Source organism: Oncorhynchus masou, chromosome 32, assembly GCF_036934945.1.
Source record: "Oncorhynchus masou masou isolate Uvic2021 chromosome 32, UVic_Omas_1.1, whole genome shotgun sequence".
Taxonomy (NCBI): Eukaryota; Metazoa; Chordata; class Actinopteri; order Salmoniformes; family Salmonidae; genus Oncorhynchus; species Oncorhynchus masou.
The window spans coordinates 54,063,351-54,078,908 of NC_088243.1; the positions used below are offsets into that span (position 1 = coordinate 54,063,351).

Here is a 15,558-nt window from a genome sequence, read left to right on the forward strand (position 1 = left end):
TTCTGTTGATATGACATAGCCTTCACGGTATCAATGTCCGTGTCGTTTAATGATATTTATGAGTGACTCCATGTCTTTATTTAGTAGCCAAAGGCCTTGGCCAGACCAATAAAGAGGTTTCAATATTGTTAAAATTACACTCTGGCATACAAGACACAAATAAGTTCATGTCGTTGTGGATTACTGGAACTCCTATTAGACATAATTCAAGGGCGTTCTTCAGTGTGACAGCAGTTTCACATTTAGACAAGGCTTTTACATGACTATCATGTTAAGACTGTTTGGCTCCTTTTGGCTCTCCAAATAACACAGGAGTTTCTATTTACAGAAAACACCTCCATATTTATTTCATGAGTTACACAAGATACAACGATACAACAGAACATACAGTATATACAAAATATGTCCTACATATTAAGAGAGACAACAGATATAACTGCTCTTTTTTTTTTTTTTTTTTTTTAAACCTGTATCTCTTTTCCTTTTATGAAACCGCCTCGCTCCATATTGGCTAGGGTTTTCTGACATGGGGTACTGGGCTACAGTGAGCCATCATCAGTTGTGTCTTGTGAAAGGGGTATTTATAAATCTGTCTGTGTGGTTATGTTGAATGATGGCTGAGCATCGTATAGGATTCCCATGTAAATCAATGTCCCAGTTTACACAAAGTGTATTATTTGTGTACAAGGGCATGTGTGTGTGTGTGTGTGCCAGTGAAGATCCTCTACATAGTTGTCTGTCTCTCATGTCCACTGATAATGGCATTGTGCTCTTTTGTCATGTGGGTACTTGTCAATCAGTCAACAACAGTGTTTCTCAATACAAGTCAGGACTAGTTGGTCTTTAGATTGCCAGAGTACTCCATAAAGACCACACCAACAAGTCACCGCCACTTAAGACTTATCTGGGTCTAGAGATTGTGCGTTCTGCAGTGAAAGAGTCCATTGCTTACATTATTGTGGTCTGTGTATGTTTGAGTCCCAGTGTTACCATGGAGACTGCCAGGGGTGTGGCTCCAATTAGAAGTTCCCCCTAAGCACAGATCTATGATCAGCTTACAGTCCCGAATCCTAACCTTACTGGCCTAAACCTAAAACTGACTTTAAATCAGTGTCTTGGGGCAACTTCACCCTATTCTGTCGGGGGTCACTGGCGCTTCAGACAGTTGTGTGGTGTGCACTCGGTCTGTTCCTCCAGCTCGGGGCAGGGTGTTCCGGCGTTAGCCGGCCGCAGGAGGATGTAGCGGGTACGATGGCGGACCCCTCCCCTGGAGCAGGGCCCCAAACACAGACCCCAGGACGACCACATAGACACCTCACAGTCTAATGGTGTCTCTGAGATAGGGAGGGAGAGGGAAAGAGATGTGGTGAATGAATTAACACAGAAATGAAGTGAATCGATATAATCACAGAGAGAGAGGGAGAAAGAAAGAGAAAGTGAGGAAAAGAGACGGGGGATGTGTGCATGTAAACCTACCTGAGAAGCGTTGAGGGTGGACAGGGTGAGGCAGAATGTGATTGGACATGGGAGTTTGACGGGCAGATGAACGGCTCTGTCTGGTCAGCCGTATGGAGGCTATGGGCGGGAGCTCTGTGAGACGGGGGTAGAAGAAGGAGTTGGCTGGGTGGTTGGGCATCTGGGAAGTTATCTGGAGGGGGACAACAATATATAGAAAACGGTCAACAACAAACCCTAAGACACACACTAAAACACACACTAAAACATACACTAAAACGCACACTAAAACATACACTAATCTCAGATTATTACCGGTACTTCTTAATAATTCAAAGCTGTGTGCTTTAACTGTGACTTTGTGTTAGTGGAAAAAGTTCAATTACACTTTCAAGTCTTCCTTGTTAGGGGAATGTTAGTAGCATGCCTACACCATAGTCATTATAGAGCAAGGGGCATCCTCCGTGGCCCTCTTTCCCCCTTAGGTGAAAGTGAAACGAGGGGAGAAGTCATCTGTCTCACCCGTGTGATGTTTTCCTGAGGGACGGTGGGATAGTTGGGTGAAGAGAAAGTGAAGCCGCTGTCCGTCCCAGAGTCCAAGGGTTGGAGGTCAAGGGTCATTTCCTGTTTCCACTGGCCGCCCTCACAGAGGTTAAGACTGTCCACTCCCACAAACCAATCAGGGCTAGGGATCACCTTCACCATCAGAGAGAGCTGTGTCCATAGAGGGGGGGAGGAGAGGAAAGGGGAGGAATGAAATGAGGTAGAGAAATGAAACGAGAGAGTTTAGTTACAGTACAGTATTCAGATCATGTGTGTGTAATATTGGCTGTGGTAATAAGATAGGATTATAGCTGAAGCTAACACATGCATGGACAAAATCGGTCATTGGCTTTACACATCCTGGTTGTGTAATAGCCTGACGTGTGTGTCCACCCGTTCCAGCACACCCGCTGTTTCCTGTGTGGGGTTCAACTCTATGCTCCTCTACTCCCCTCTCTCCTCTGTGATGGATGTTTCCTGAAAGACAGTGACCTCATGCAGGAAGCGTCCTGGGAACCGGCTCCGGGGTGGCAGGCGCCCAGAAAACAGCACATTAAAGACCAGGAAGGGAGCACAGCCTCCCTCGGGACAGGACGCCTGCTATTTGTGGATCTGGGCTGAGGTGGGACAGGATGGGGTAGAGTGGACAGGCTTGTATGTGGTGGGATGGGGCAGACATCAAAGTGCACTAGGTGCATTAGGGTGGAGTGGTGTGGAGAGTTTGGACTCTGGGAAGCAGCAGCAGCAAGCAAATGAGGATGACATCAGTGATGTGTTTCTATCCTGTGACACACAGTGAGGGATGAGGAGTTAACAGAGACTAGAGAGACTACCGACTAGCCCAGGGGCATCTCTACTATTCCATCCGCTTTGACAATTATCCTTCACTGACCTCCTCCTTCCTTCGCTCACATCCCTCCTTCCTTCCTTCCCCCCTTCCTTCCCTCCCTCCCTCACTCCCTCGCTCCCTCCCTCCATCCTTCCTCTCATCTTTCTAAACCTTCTCTCAAACGGTGGTTTTTCCAGGAATCCCTCCTGCTATATCCATTTCATTGGCCTGTGCAGCGAGTGGGAAGACGGCGTATCTGTCTTAACATGTTCTGGCTTGATCTGTCCACCGCGGGGGCAGCGGTTTTTACTTGAAGGCCAGAGACACTCGCTGACACACACTGATACCCACTTATAGTCCCATAATCACACTCACACTCCATTTAGGCATGCTCTCCCCAGGGCCCACAGAGGAGTCCCAGGCCCAGAGAATGAAAAATCCCCAACCGCAACCCGTCCAAACCTGGCAGTACCAGAAGCTTAAAGAAATATGCATAACTGGTCACACTAATCTGTCGAAGTGCGGTGGTTTCCTAGTGTAGAGTAGACTCGATTGGTTCTGGTAGTTGGTGAATTGTTTGTTATCTGTCTGGTTCCAATTATGTGCTTGACAGAAATAGAATGGGGTTTTATGAATATGGAGATGAGAATCATGTGGAGATGTTTGGAGCATTGCAAATGTGTTTGCTTTGTGGAAAAGAGAGTGTGTGTGTGTGTGTGTGTGTGTGTGTGTGTGTGTGTGTGTGTGTGTGTGTGTGTGTGTGTGTGTGTGTGTGTGTGTGTGTGTGTGTGTGTGTGTGTGTGTGTGTGTGTGTGTGTGTGTGTGTGTGTGTGTGTGCGTGCATACGTGCGTGTGTGCGTGCGTGCGTGCGTGTGTGTGTGTGTGCGTGCGTGTGTGTGTGCATGTGTACGTGCGTGCGTGCGTAATAAGCATAAGCCTATGTGTGTATCTCTTTGTGTATTTCCAGAGAAGGACAATTTGGGCCATCATTGTCACGTTCCACACAAAGACACACACATCTCCATGCCCCCATTCTCCGCCTTGCTACCCACTGATCTAAAAACAGATTGGCCAGGCCAGCACAAACACACACACCACATACCTCACATTTAGATCAGAGAATGACAGACAAACTCCAGCCTTCAGTATGGGGCAGGCAGCAGTGGAGAGAGATGCTTTTCGTGGGGGTTGTTTGCACAACGGGCTCCAGGTGCGGGCAGGCAGTGGAATTACTAATAAACAAAATGTAGATCACCAGCTCCACTCTGTGGCCCTTCTATTTCCAAACCCCCAGGAGCTACCCTCCCTCGCTTTCTCTCTCTCTCTGCCCCTTTCTCCCCCTCTCTCTACTTCAGTCATCAACTAAGTGCGAGGGCAAAGATAAACAAACAGACACAGGCCCCAGACAGCCTAGAATCCACCAAGAATGGCTAGCCTCCTGCCCAGCCTCAGCCCCAAACCCAGCCCCAGCCTAAGCCACAAGCTCCAGCCCCAGCCTATCGTTCCAGCCTCACTCCCATATCCAGCCCCAACCCCAACCCCAGCCCCAGCCCCAGCCTCTGCTCAACCCCAACCCCAGCCCCAGCCCCTGCTCAACCCCAATCCCCAGCCAAAGCCCCAGTCTAAGCCCCAGCCCTTGCCTATCGTTCCAGCCTCACTCCCAGCTCCAGCATCAACCCCATGAAGCCCCCTCCTGGGCCCTGAGTTCAGTGGGGGAGACAGCAGACATAGTCCAGACCAGGCAGGACGGATGTGGTCGTTTGTGGCCGTAGGGATGGATGCTAAACTTAGTCTGATTGGAGCACTGTAGAAGAGTGATTAAGTGTTTGGCCAGGGAGGGTGGAGTGAGGGTCATGAGTTGACAATGGATTGAGTTAAGGAGTGTGTTTGTTGGTAAGGATTTGTGTTTGGAGCGGAGAGCAGAACGGATGGTGGAAAGGTTGTGAAGAGGTTTATGTAAAGCAACAAAGTGTGTGTGTGTGTGTGTTTGTGTGTGCATGCATTGCGTGCCTGCGTGGGTGTGTGTTATGCCTACCAGTGGGCTCCGAGGTTGCAGCAGCAGTTCTGTGGAGCTGTGTCCGATGCCAGTGGGGATGCCCGCTGTTCTGTACATGGCACCGACCTCCCGTCTCTTCCTGGCATCCTTCGCCCCCTTCACCAGCTCCACAGTTACCCCCACCTCAGCAAAGTTCTGCACCCCTATACTCGCCAGCGCCCCCTCCTGAAACAGCCGGTGCTGCCCATTGTGAGTGATAGCTGTTGGGAGAAGACAGGGAGGCAGTGAAAGGCACTGAAAATGCATCTTTTCTTCCATTCTCCTTGCCTTGATGCCATTACTCTCATCTAGATTGAGTTAATCTCACTGCATTCATGATCTCTTTACACACACATGACTTGCCTAGTTAAATAAAGGTTAAATATAAAAAATAATTTACATAAAACTACAAATTCATTTTCTTTCTCTTGTTGTCTCTGTTTCTTCACTTCCCATACCGTTTACCTCCTTCCCCCCTTTCTGATGTCTCACATTCCCGCTGTTTTCTTTACTAGGGATTGTTGCCTTTGTTCTTGCTTTGTCCTTATTAAGAACTGATTCTGAGTCAGATGTCTGTTCTTTGTCCTGTCACTCTCATTATAAGCCACACTTGGCCCGGGATCAGTGGTTATAAGGCTAGCAGAGGGTCAGTCAGACAAACTAACAACCACACAGTCTCAGTCTCTTTTATAACATCTCTGCCTTAGCCAACCTCAGGATCCACACACACACACACACACACACACACACACACACACACGCACGCACGCACGCACGCACGCACATGTGCACGCACATGTGCACGCACACACACACGCGCGCGCACGCACATACGCACACGCACACACACACACACGCACGCACGCACACAAACACACACACACACACGGGTACGTGCATACACACGCACACTCCCGACGCACCCACAAAAACACACTTCACACACTATCCTGTTTCTCCCCAACCCCCGTCACTTATGCACTTAATTGAATTTCCATACTAGCAGGTTTCCCACAAGCGTCAAGTTCCTGAAACCCAATAATACAGATTAAGATTCAGATTCACGTAACGTTTCAATTTCTTGCCGCAAATTAACGACCGCCCTCCTCAACTAACAGACCCAAAATGAGTCATGTTTTTCTTCTTCAGTGACTAATAACTCTTTTATATAACTGTCTTCCCTGGGCTCATTGTCCCCGGCCCCCTCCAGTCTAAGTCATCAGAGGCGTGTCCATGTCCCCAGGGCCTATGTGCAACGTTACTGTCTCTATATGCAGCAACAGGCCATCACCCACTGGCAGGCTGACAGGGCATGGCTGGAAGTTCTGGAAGCCAGACAAACCCACAGCGGCCACATACAGTGATGCAGAGATCAAGTCTGGCACACGCACACCTCTGCCATCCATCCACGCTGGCAAGGCACGGCAGAGCCAAGTAGAGCCTGATGCCACTTTCCTCCCTCTTTTAGTGAGGGAAGACATCTGACCCCACCACACTCTAAAAACCACCATAGCCACTAGATGCCTCCAGGACCCCAGCAGCCCCAAAATTGAGAGGAGGAGGGTGAGGGCGAGGGAGAGTGAGCTAGAGTGAAGGAGAGAGAGTAAGTAAGAGAGAGAACCTGTGGGGTACCCGCCCTGTATCATCTGGTAGCATTTAGCCTCTCTCTCCCTCTCCCCCTTGTGTGTGTGGAGGTGGACTGGGAGCGCAGGGCCGGGCCATGGGGGGAAGGGGAGGCCCGGAACAGGTTAACTGGCCAGCTGTGAGCCCTCCAGCACATGATCAGGTGAAGAAAGGAGCAGGCCAAGCCAGTATCCCTGTCAGGCCTACTATCCCTGATCTGCTCCCTGACCGCAGGGGGGAGAGGATGAGGGAGGAAGTCAACAAGAGAAGGGAGGTGACCACAAATAGAGACATGCCACTCTTAAGACTGCTGAGTACAAGGCATATTTTACCTGGTCTGTCAACTCACCACAATAGTTCCTTGAGCATCTCTCTCTCCCCATCTCTCTCTGTAACATGGTTTTCTCTAGAGAGTATGGAGAAGTGTGGGTGGTCTACTCTGTCTCGCTCTCTCTCTCGCGTGCGCTTTTTATCGATCAATGTCTCTGTCTCTGTTGTTTAAAATAGCCTCGCTCCTTCACCCTTTTTCCCTTGTGAGCCCTGATGTGAAAGTGTTTTATGGGTGAAAAGTGATGTGTCCTTTCCATTCCACCAACCAGTTGCCATGAGGGGAAAAGGCAAAGAGAGGAGGCCATTATAGGTCATTGAGACGACTATAAGGAGTATACGCTGTGTCTGTATTCTGATCATCAAGGGGGTATCATGAAGTGTCTAGAGGTAGTGGTTAGGGCCTGATTTTGGACTGAGCTAGTGGTTCATCTTACCTATGAGTTTGGACCACTGTGCAGGGGGTCGGAACAGTGGGTACTGTTTAGGGAAAGTCTGGGGGCTCCAGTGACCCGTAAATACCAGGATGTAGGAGGCAGGACCTCTGGCCGTACACTCTGTCCCATTGGTCGGTACAGCAAAGGATAGGGTGAGCTTCAGAAGCACCACCAGCAGCTGCTGCAGCCAACCGCAGGATAGAAGCTTCGATGACATCATCTAAACTGGACACAGAGGGAAGAGAAGAAATGTCAATTACAAGTGTTCGCAACAGAGTAGGATGGAGTTTCATCAAGACGCTGACACTAAGAGTCCAGGTCAGGATGTGTGACAGTTAGTTAAACTAGTTTCCTTGTACTCTACTCTATACTGTATCATCCCAGTATGTCGGGTCAGGGCAGGGGCAGTCAGAGGGCAGGGTAGAGGGTAGAGGCCATCGAACTGTTAGCATTCATCAATGTCACTGTATTGTCTGGATAAGACCCTGGTCCAAAATAAACATGGCCGACATTCTAAGGATAGACATAAAGCCTGCTGACTGACCTCACTGACTGACCATCCTCAAAACATCCCTGACCCTGACCTGACCACTGCTGAGTCACACTGGATGTGCAAATGGGAGAGTGGACCATCCATACCGTATATGCACATGTTGGTTGTCTATAAAGACATCTGTGTATCTGCAGGTGTACATGCGTGTGCGTGTGCGCGTGTGTGTGTGTGTGTGTGTGTGTGTGTGTGTGTGTGTGTGTGTGTGTGTGTGTGTGTGTGTGTGTGTGTGTGTGTGTGTGTGTGTGTGTGTGTGTGTGTGTGTGTGTGTGTGTGTGTGTGTGTGTGTGTGTGTGTGTGTGTGTGTGTGTGTGCATGCGTACGTGTGTGTGAGCGTGTGTGCGTGAGCCCCGGTTCCCTGTACTCTGCCACTGTACATCAGGGCTTAAGGGGGATTTACAATGCTCCCGGAGATGAGTGTAAATCAGCCGTACTGCCAGAGCCACGCTGCCTGTTCTGTGTCCCACGCCCCTCAGTCCCCCCCCCCCCCCCCCCAAGCCCCCTATCCTGATTTACCGCCCTGTCTATGAGGCTGGTAGAAAATAGAAGAATCTATGAGGCTGGTAGAAAATAACAGAACAACAGCCTGGCAAGGCTATTTTCAGTGTGCGCGTGTGTCTGTGTGTGTGTGTGCGTGCGTGCGTGTGTGCGTGTACGTGCGTGCCTGCATGCGTCCGTGCGTGTGTGTGTGTGCATATTCCTTCTGTCCCCACTAAGGTGTGTGAGTGCAGACAACATGGTTTCCGCTCTGAACAGAGAGGGAATAGACTATGACTGCATTGGCGTTTCTTTTTCTCGGTTATAGTCTGAACACTAAACGTCCTGGGCCAAAAAGGGACGAAGGGGGTACAGTGGTTTTGCAGCTTATTCTCAGACTACCCTCAGAATGTGCGTGTGTGTGTGTAGGTGTGTGTGTCGCCAATGTGACCAGTCCCTTCTTCCTGCAATATTGGTACAGCAGACCTGCAGCCGCTGAGATGATCAGATGACAGAGCTGGCTCCTCTCTGCCTTCATACTCATGGTATTTTTACCATGCCTGTTAAACTTTGCGGTTGTAAATATAAGTGTAGAGGAGAAAGTAAATGGGTAACATGCACACTGGCATATACAGCTGCAGACAGTAAACTATCGCTGCAGCCTACTGGTGATATTTCATCAGTGATGTAGAGGTAAAAAAAAGAAGATTTGGTGTGATTGCCGATCGGGGTTAAAAAAAAAAAAAGCAATGCTCCCGCTTACTTTAAATGCATTTCTCTGCAAAAAGTGAGTAAACTAGGTTTACTTGCGTTCACCCTCCACTACAACACAGTACGCCATGAGAAAAGACTTTGAGTAGAGTTTTGGAGCAGCCTATATTGGAGAGGTAACAGTATCCACAACTGAAAATAGGCTTCAGGGACAATGTGTGTGTGTGTGTGTGTGTGTGTGTGTGTGTGTGTGTGTGTGTGTGTGTGTGTGTGTGTGTGTGTGTGTGTGTGTGTGTGTGTGTGTGTGTGTGTGTGTGTGTGTGTTCGTGCGTGCGTGTGTGTGTGTTCGTGTGTGTGTGTGTGCAGTTCGACTGGCCCTGTCTGCATCATGTGCCTGCTGGCTGCATAGGGGCACAGATACTGTATCTTAACCTATAGAAACATCATATGCAACAACCTCTCAACATCACTCGCCCCTTTACCTCTAGAATCTAGACAAACAGTGTCAATGGAAAGCTGTTTGGTGCTAATCTCCCGACAATCTTTTGCTGCCCAATTCTGGTATTTATTTCACTAATTGGTCTTTTGACCAATCAGATCAGCTCTGAAAAAGAGTTGACTTGGAAAGACCTGACGTGATTGGTCAAAACACCAATTAGTGTAAAAAACATGATAATTGGGCTGCCTGTGTAAACATAGCAGGTATGTCAAGGTATGGGGCGGCAGGTAGCCTAGTGGTTAGAGTGTTGGGCCAGTAACTGAGCTGACAAGGTAAAAAATCTGCCGTTCTGCCCCTGAACAAGGCAGTTAACCCACTGTTCCCTGGTAGGCTGTAATTGCCTGGTTAAATAAAACAAAACATAATGAATCTCTTTTAATCTAAGGTTAGACATGTAAGGGCTGGAAGTGCGTCAGGGCAGTGGGGTACAGTCAGTACTCAGTGGAGAGGATGAACAACACCACTGACTGACACGCAGAGATTAACACAGCACTGACTACTCACTGTCAATCTCCATCAGTCACATAGACACAGAGAAACACAGGCACAGCATATTGTAGGCACGTTCATTCTCATCAGCGTAGAGACAGCACAGGCTGGAAACACACAGCACGTTAAGTATCATCAGTCCACACAGACGCAGCCCAGACGCAGCCTCATACATAGACACACAGCTAAATGCACACGTTAGGATTCATCAGTCCACACAGACTTAGCCCAGACGCAGCCTCATACATAGACACACAGCTAAATGCACACGTTAGGATTCATCAGTCCACACAGACGCAGCCCAGACGCAGCCTCATACATAGACACACAGCTAAATGCACACGTTAGGATTCATCAGTCCAGACAGACGCAGCCCAGACGCAGCCTCATACATAGACACACAGCTAAATGCACACGTTAGGATTTATTAGTCGACCCACTAGCAGACTTAGACAAAGCAGTTTTTCTGGATTTCTCTGGTGCACGAGACACAATAAACAAGGGGATGTGGAGTGATGCCAAACATGTTGCATGTGGACCTACGCTGTGTAATTACACCAACCTCATGCAGTGCAGGACTCACACACACACGCACACGCACGCACGCACGCACACACACACACACACACACACACACACACACACAGACTAGCATACACATTAAGACACACACACACCATGAAAAGAGGTCAGATGATTCCTTTCTTCCAAATGCAAGCCGAAGACAAACCACAGCGATGCCAGTGTAGGCAGGAGTTAAGAGAAGGAGAGAAACATGCAGATGAATGCAGGGTTTGAGAGAGGGACATATGCTGAAGCATTCACCAGATACCCGGCTTTGTTATTTTATTCTAAACCCTCAGCAGAAAGAGAAAGAGTAGAGAGGAGGGAGAGAAGAGAGAGAGGCAGACAGCACTATCACCTTTTCCTTTTTGGTAACAGTAGCATACACATGAATACATACCAACTCACACATCATGTAATAACAAACTAGCATACACATTAAGACACACTAAGGGATGCACAAATAGAGATATACAGTAGGGACCAGCACATAAACATACACATACACACATGCCAAACCCAGACCTGGGTTGAAATACCATTTTAAATATCTCAATTACTTTGACATACATTCAAAGTAACTATTTAGATATATTTATTTTGAAAAGACAAGTAGTTGAATATTTTCATGTATTTGGAAATACACTTAGAAAGTATTTGAACAATTCTAATACACTGACTCAAATACACTCCCAGGCATTTAACCCAGGTACTTGAAAATAGTATTTGAAATAAGTACTGTCAAAGAAAAAGTATTTGAAATACCAAATACACATTTATTTGAACCCAGGTCTGACAGAACCACACACTCATGCACACTAATACTCATGCACATACTCAGAGTGTCTGAATCGAACCTTCAGGGTTGTAGATTGAGTTTCTTACCTGGGAAGGACGACTCAGTAAATGACAGAGGATATATCAGCAGGACGGAAAGACAGCACGACAGCAAGGAATACTCAGCTCCAGTCACTCGCTCTCTTTCTCTTTCTCTGCCTCTCTCTCTCTCTCTCCACTGGCACAGTCCGTCTGGTTGCGGGAGGCAGGGAGCCTTATCACAGTCTTCCTTCCTCACTCTACTCTATCTCTCTCCAAATCTCCCTTTCTTCCACCCTCCTCCCTCATTGTATCCCCTTCTACCCCCCCTCTCTCTCTAGCTTTCTCTCTCCCTCCCCTTCTTTTCTCCCCTTACCTCTCCTTGTATGGGAAGGCAGTGCACAGCACCCCCCTTCTCCTCTATAGTATCTCTCCCTCTTTCTTCCGCCCTTTTTCTCATTCTCTCTCTGTGTGTACACACACAACTTCTCCCGCCGTCTCTGTGTTGCTGTGAAAACTCAGTAACCCCTAACCTCATATTGCTGACAAGGTCATCAAACACCATGTTGCCCACAACTTAATAGATCTTACTTGGCAGTCGGTGCATTCCGATTGTACAGTGTTAATGTTTTCCCTGAACTATTTTAATTATTACATTTGGGGGGGGAGAAATCCCAAAAGTCTGGTTATTGAATGATGACAGATCAGCAGTCTGGCTCTGGAAAAGGGAAGTGCTTCCATCCAATAATGGATAGAACAGGGTTAAGCCTTAGTGGTCAATCCAGCGAATGATTCCACTGGAGAAACTTCCTCTGGTCAGTGAAGTGAAGGAAGGAGGGTGTATTAAAGCACTGTCTGTCTGTCTGTCTGTCTGTCTGTCTGTCTGTCTGTCTGTGTCTTGACATAACTATTCCCCCACAGCCACAGCTGGTAAACACATGGGCAACTTAGGAGGGGCTCCATTACCGAGCTGGCTATTGATCCAGGTGTTGGGCAGCAGTGTGAATGAGTGTATGTGTGTTTGGTTTTACTAGGACTTCTGGTCCTCACAAGGATAGTAAAACAACGAAGTGGGGACATTTCGTTGGTCCCCGCAAGGAACAAGTCTATTTTAGGCTCAGGGGTTAGGTTTACGAGTTAAAATTAGGGTACGCACACACACACACACACACACACACACACACACACAAACAAGCACACACACTCAAAAGCATATCTGAACAATCATGTAATCTCTAAATATTTAAGCCTTGAGCTATTCTCCTCTCAAAGCAGACCGTGGAGTCCATTTAAGATCCTCCATCCTCCAGACCATAGGAGTGGGCTACCACAAAGATCAGGGTCTCAGACCAGGCTTATCCCAAAGCTAAGGACGTTCCTTCCCTTAAGCTGTTCTGGGAAGGGATGACAAGAAGAATGAGGTAGCATGCAGAAGCAGCCTGGGTTACCTGGCCACTATGGCCTCACCGTGAACCTTCTAGAAACCTTTCAAGCGATTCAGATTGTTGGTGGAGGACCTCTTTCACAGAGGAAGGCACTTGTTTTTTCAGATGTATTGTTTGGGGTGTGCTCCTGCCTTGACTGTAGTATCTGTTGTAGCATTTTATTGTGTCATTTGCTGCTGGTCTTGTCATGCAGAGCTCCCTTGGAAAAGTGACCTTGGTCTCAATGGGACTCCCTGCCTAAATAAAGGTTAGCATAAATAAATAACATAAATGAATAACTAACTGGAAGGGAAGAAAGGTTGAAGAAAGACAAAGAAATATGAGTGACTTCGTTCCAATAGCTTCTTGCCCCTTATCTTCCTTACCTCCTTGTTTCTCTCCCTCTCTATTTCAATTTCTGCTCCCCTTCCCTCCCTCCTTCCCTCTGTCTCGCTTTATCCCCTCTTTCCACCATTCACTTATCTCGCCCCCTCTCTCACCCGGTCTCGGTCTAGTAGTGTTTCCATGAAATGTGTCTAGAACATTAATATCTTATATTCTGAGAACATGGCAACCATGTTCTGTGTATGTTTGGTGTGACGTTGATGGAATATTATCGTAAACCGTACACAGGAATGTTCTTGCAATGTTCCCATGAAACGTGTCTATCACATTAATATTAGAATGTATAGAATGTTCTCCTAACTGAACGCCAGAACATGCTAAATAGTAACAAAGAGGTTTTTGCTAACATACAAGGAATATTATTTTAACTAATGGAAAACTGGACACTTAAGCATCCAGGATACATTACGGGAAACGTTACAAAAACGTTCTCTCTCCCTCGAATTGTTTGCTGTGATCGGTTTGACAAGACATGTTCTCTTGGAATCTGTTCTTGCACAACACTGGAACATTCACATGGAAACAAAAAGGTAAAGAGACTCTTAACCCCTAGAGCAGTGGCATTCAAAGTCGGGGTTGCATATATAATGAACAAAAATATAAATGCAGCATAACAATTTTACTGAGTTACAGTTCATGTAAGGAAATCAGTCAATTGAACGGAATTCATTAAGTCGAAATCTATGGATTTCACATGACTGGGCAGGGGCGCAGCCACGGATGGGCCTGGGAGGGCATAGGCCCACCCACTTGGGAGCCAGGCCCAGCCAATCAGAATAAGTTTTTCCGCACAAAAGGCCTTTATTACAGACAGAAATACTCCTCAGTTCCATCAGCTGTCCAGGTGGCTGGTCTCAGATGATCCCTCAGATGAAGAAGCTGCAAGTGGAGGTCCTCGGCTGGCGTGGTTACACAATGTCCAATGGTGGACATTCCTGCAGTCAGCATGCCAATTGCACATGCCATCAAAACTTAAGACATCTGTGGCATTGTGTTGTGTGACAAAACGGCACATTTTAGAGTGATCCCCAGGACAAAGTGCACCTGTGTAATGACCATGCTGTTTAATCAGCTTCTTGAATTGCCACACCTGTCAAGTGGATGGATTATCTTGGCAAAGGAGAAATGCCCACGAACAGCGATCTAAACAAATGTGTGTAAAACTATTTTTGTGCGTATGGAACATTTCTGGGATCTTTTATTTCAGCTCATGAAACATGGCACCAACACTTTACATGTTGCCTTTATACAGTGCCTTGCGAAAGTATTCGGCCCCCTTCAACTTTGCGACCTTTTGCCACATTTCAGGCTTCAAACATAAAGATATAAAACTGTATTTTTTTGTGAAGAATCAACAACAAGTGGGACACAATCATGAAGTGGAACGACATTTATTGGATATTTCAAACTTTTTTAACAATCAAAAACTGAAAAATTGGGCGTGCAAAATTATTCAGACCCTTTACTTTCAGTGCAGCAAACTCTCTCCAGACGTTCAGTGAGGATCTCTGAATGATCCAATGTTGACCTAAATGACTAATGATGTGTTCCTTGTTCTTCATGATGCTCTCTGCGCTTTTAACGGACCTCTGAGACTATCACAGTGCAGGTGCATTTATACGGAGACTTGATTACACACAGGTGGATTGTATTTATCATCATTAGTCATTTAGGTCAACATTGGATCATTCAGAGATCCTCACTGAACGTCTGGAGAGAGTTTGCTGCACTGAAAGTAAAGGGGCTGAATAATTTTGCACGCCCAATTTTTCAGTTTTTGATTTGTTAAAAAAGTTTGAAATATCCAATAAATGTCGTTCCACTTCATGATTGTGTCCCACTTGTTGTTGATTCTTCACAAAAAAATACAGTTTTATATCTTTATGTTTGAAGCCTGAAATGTGGCAAAAGGTCACAAAGTTCAAGGGGGCCGAATACTTTCGCAAGGCACTGTATTTTTGTTCAGTATATTTTTTAGGAACAAAAAATTAAGAGTGCAGATTTTTGTATAGTACAATATACAAACGTTTAAAAAAAATATATATATTTTTTTGTAAAAACCTTGGATGTAAATGTATTTATTGGTTCCTTTCATTTTGATAAGTGATGAAAATGTAGTGAATTGAAGGTTATTCGATGATGTCAAATATTTTATGTACCGATTTTAACTTTGTGTTATTAGATTTTGTGTGGGATGGGGTAGCGAGAAGTTCTCATGAAAAAATGGGGTCCCCAGAAATTGTGGCGGAAAAAAATGGGGTTCCTGACAAAAAAGTTTGAATACGGGGGGGTCTGGGGCAGGGGCTGGGTTTCTCCTAAGCTAACATATGGCATTGTTTGAAGATGGTCATAGCAAGGATCATTTGGCTATTTG

At 46.6% G+C, this 15,558-nt stretch overlaps 1 protein-coding gene across 2 annotated transcripts; it reads right to left on the reverse strand.

Moving 5' to 3' along the window:
- Positions 1 to 315: 315 nt before the first annotated feature.
- On the reverse strand, positions 316 to 11,661 carry LOC135526205 (spondin-2-like). Of its 2 annotated transcripts, none has more exons than XM_064954369.1 (6): positions 11,425 to 11,661; positions 7,250 to 7,469; positions 4,863 to 5,083; positions 1,978 to 2,169; positions 1,477 to 1,648; positions 316 to 1,334 (listed from the first exon to the last, which is right to left on the reverse strand). In XM_064954369.1, exons 2-6 carry the CDS (start codon positions 7,467 to 7,469, stop codon positions 1,147 to 1,149), a joined length of 993 nt encoding a protein of 330 aa, XP_064810441.1. In that variant the 5' UTR covers positions 11,425 to 11,661; the 3' UTR covers positions 316 to 1,146. The 2 variants fall into 2 exon arrangements, with proteins under 2 accessions (XP_064810441.1, XP_064810440.1); XM_064954368.1 differs by having other exon boundaries at positions 7,250 to 7,474; positions 11,425 to 11,660.
- Between the last annotated feature and the right edge of the window lie 3,897 nt (positions 11,662 to 15,558).

What these genes read in the sequence shown, in the direction of transcription:
- LOC135526205 (XM_064954369.1), bottom strand. Translation starts at nt 7,469, where the DNA reads ATGATGTCATCGAAGCTTCTATCCTGCGGTTGGCTGCAGCAGCTGCTG. An exon ending in ACAGTGGTCCAAACTCATAG is followed by an intron (nt 5,084 to 7,249) that starts GTAAGATGAACC and finishes TTCTCCCAACAG; the next exon opens with CTATCACTCACAATGGGCAG. An exon ending in TGCAACCTCGGAGCCCACTG is followed by an intron (nt 2,170 to 4,862) that starts GTAGGCATAACA and finishes CTATGGACACAG; the next exon opens with CTCTCTCTGATGGTGAAGGT.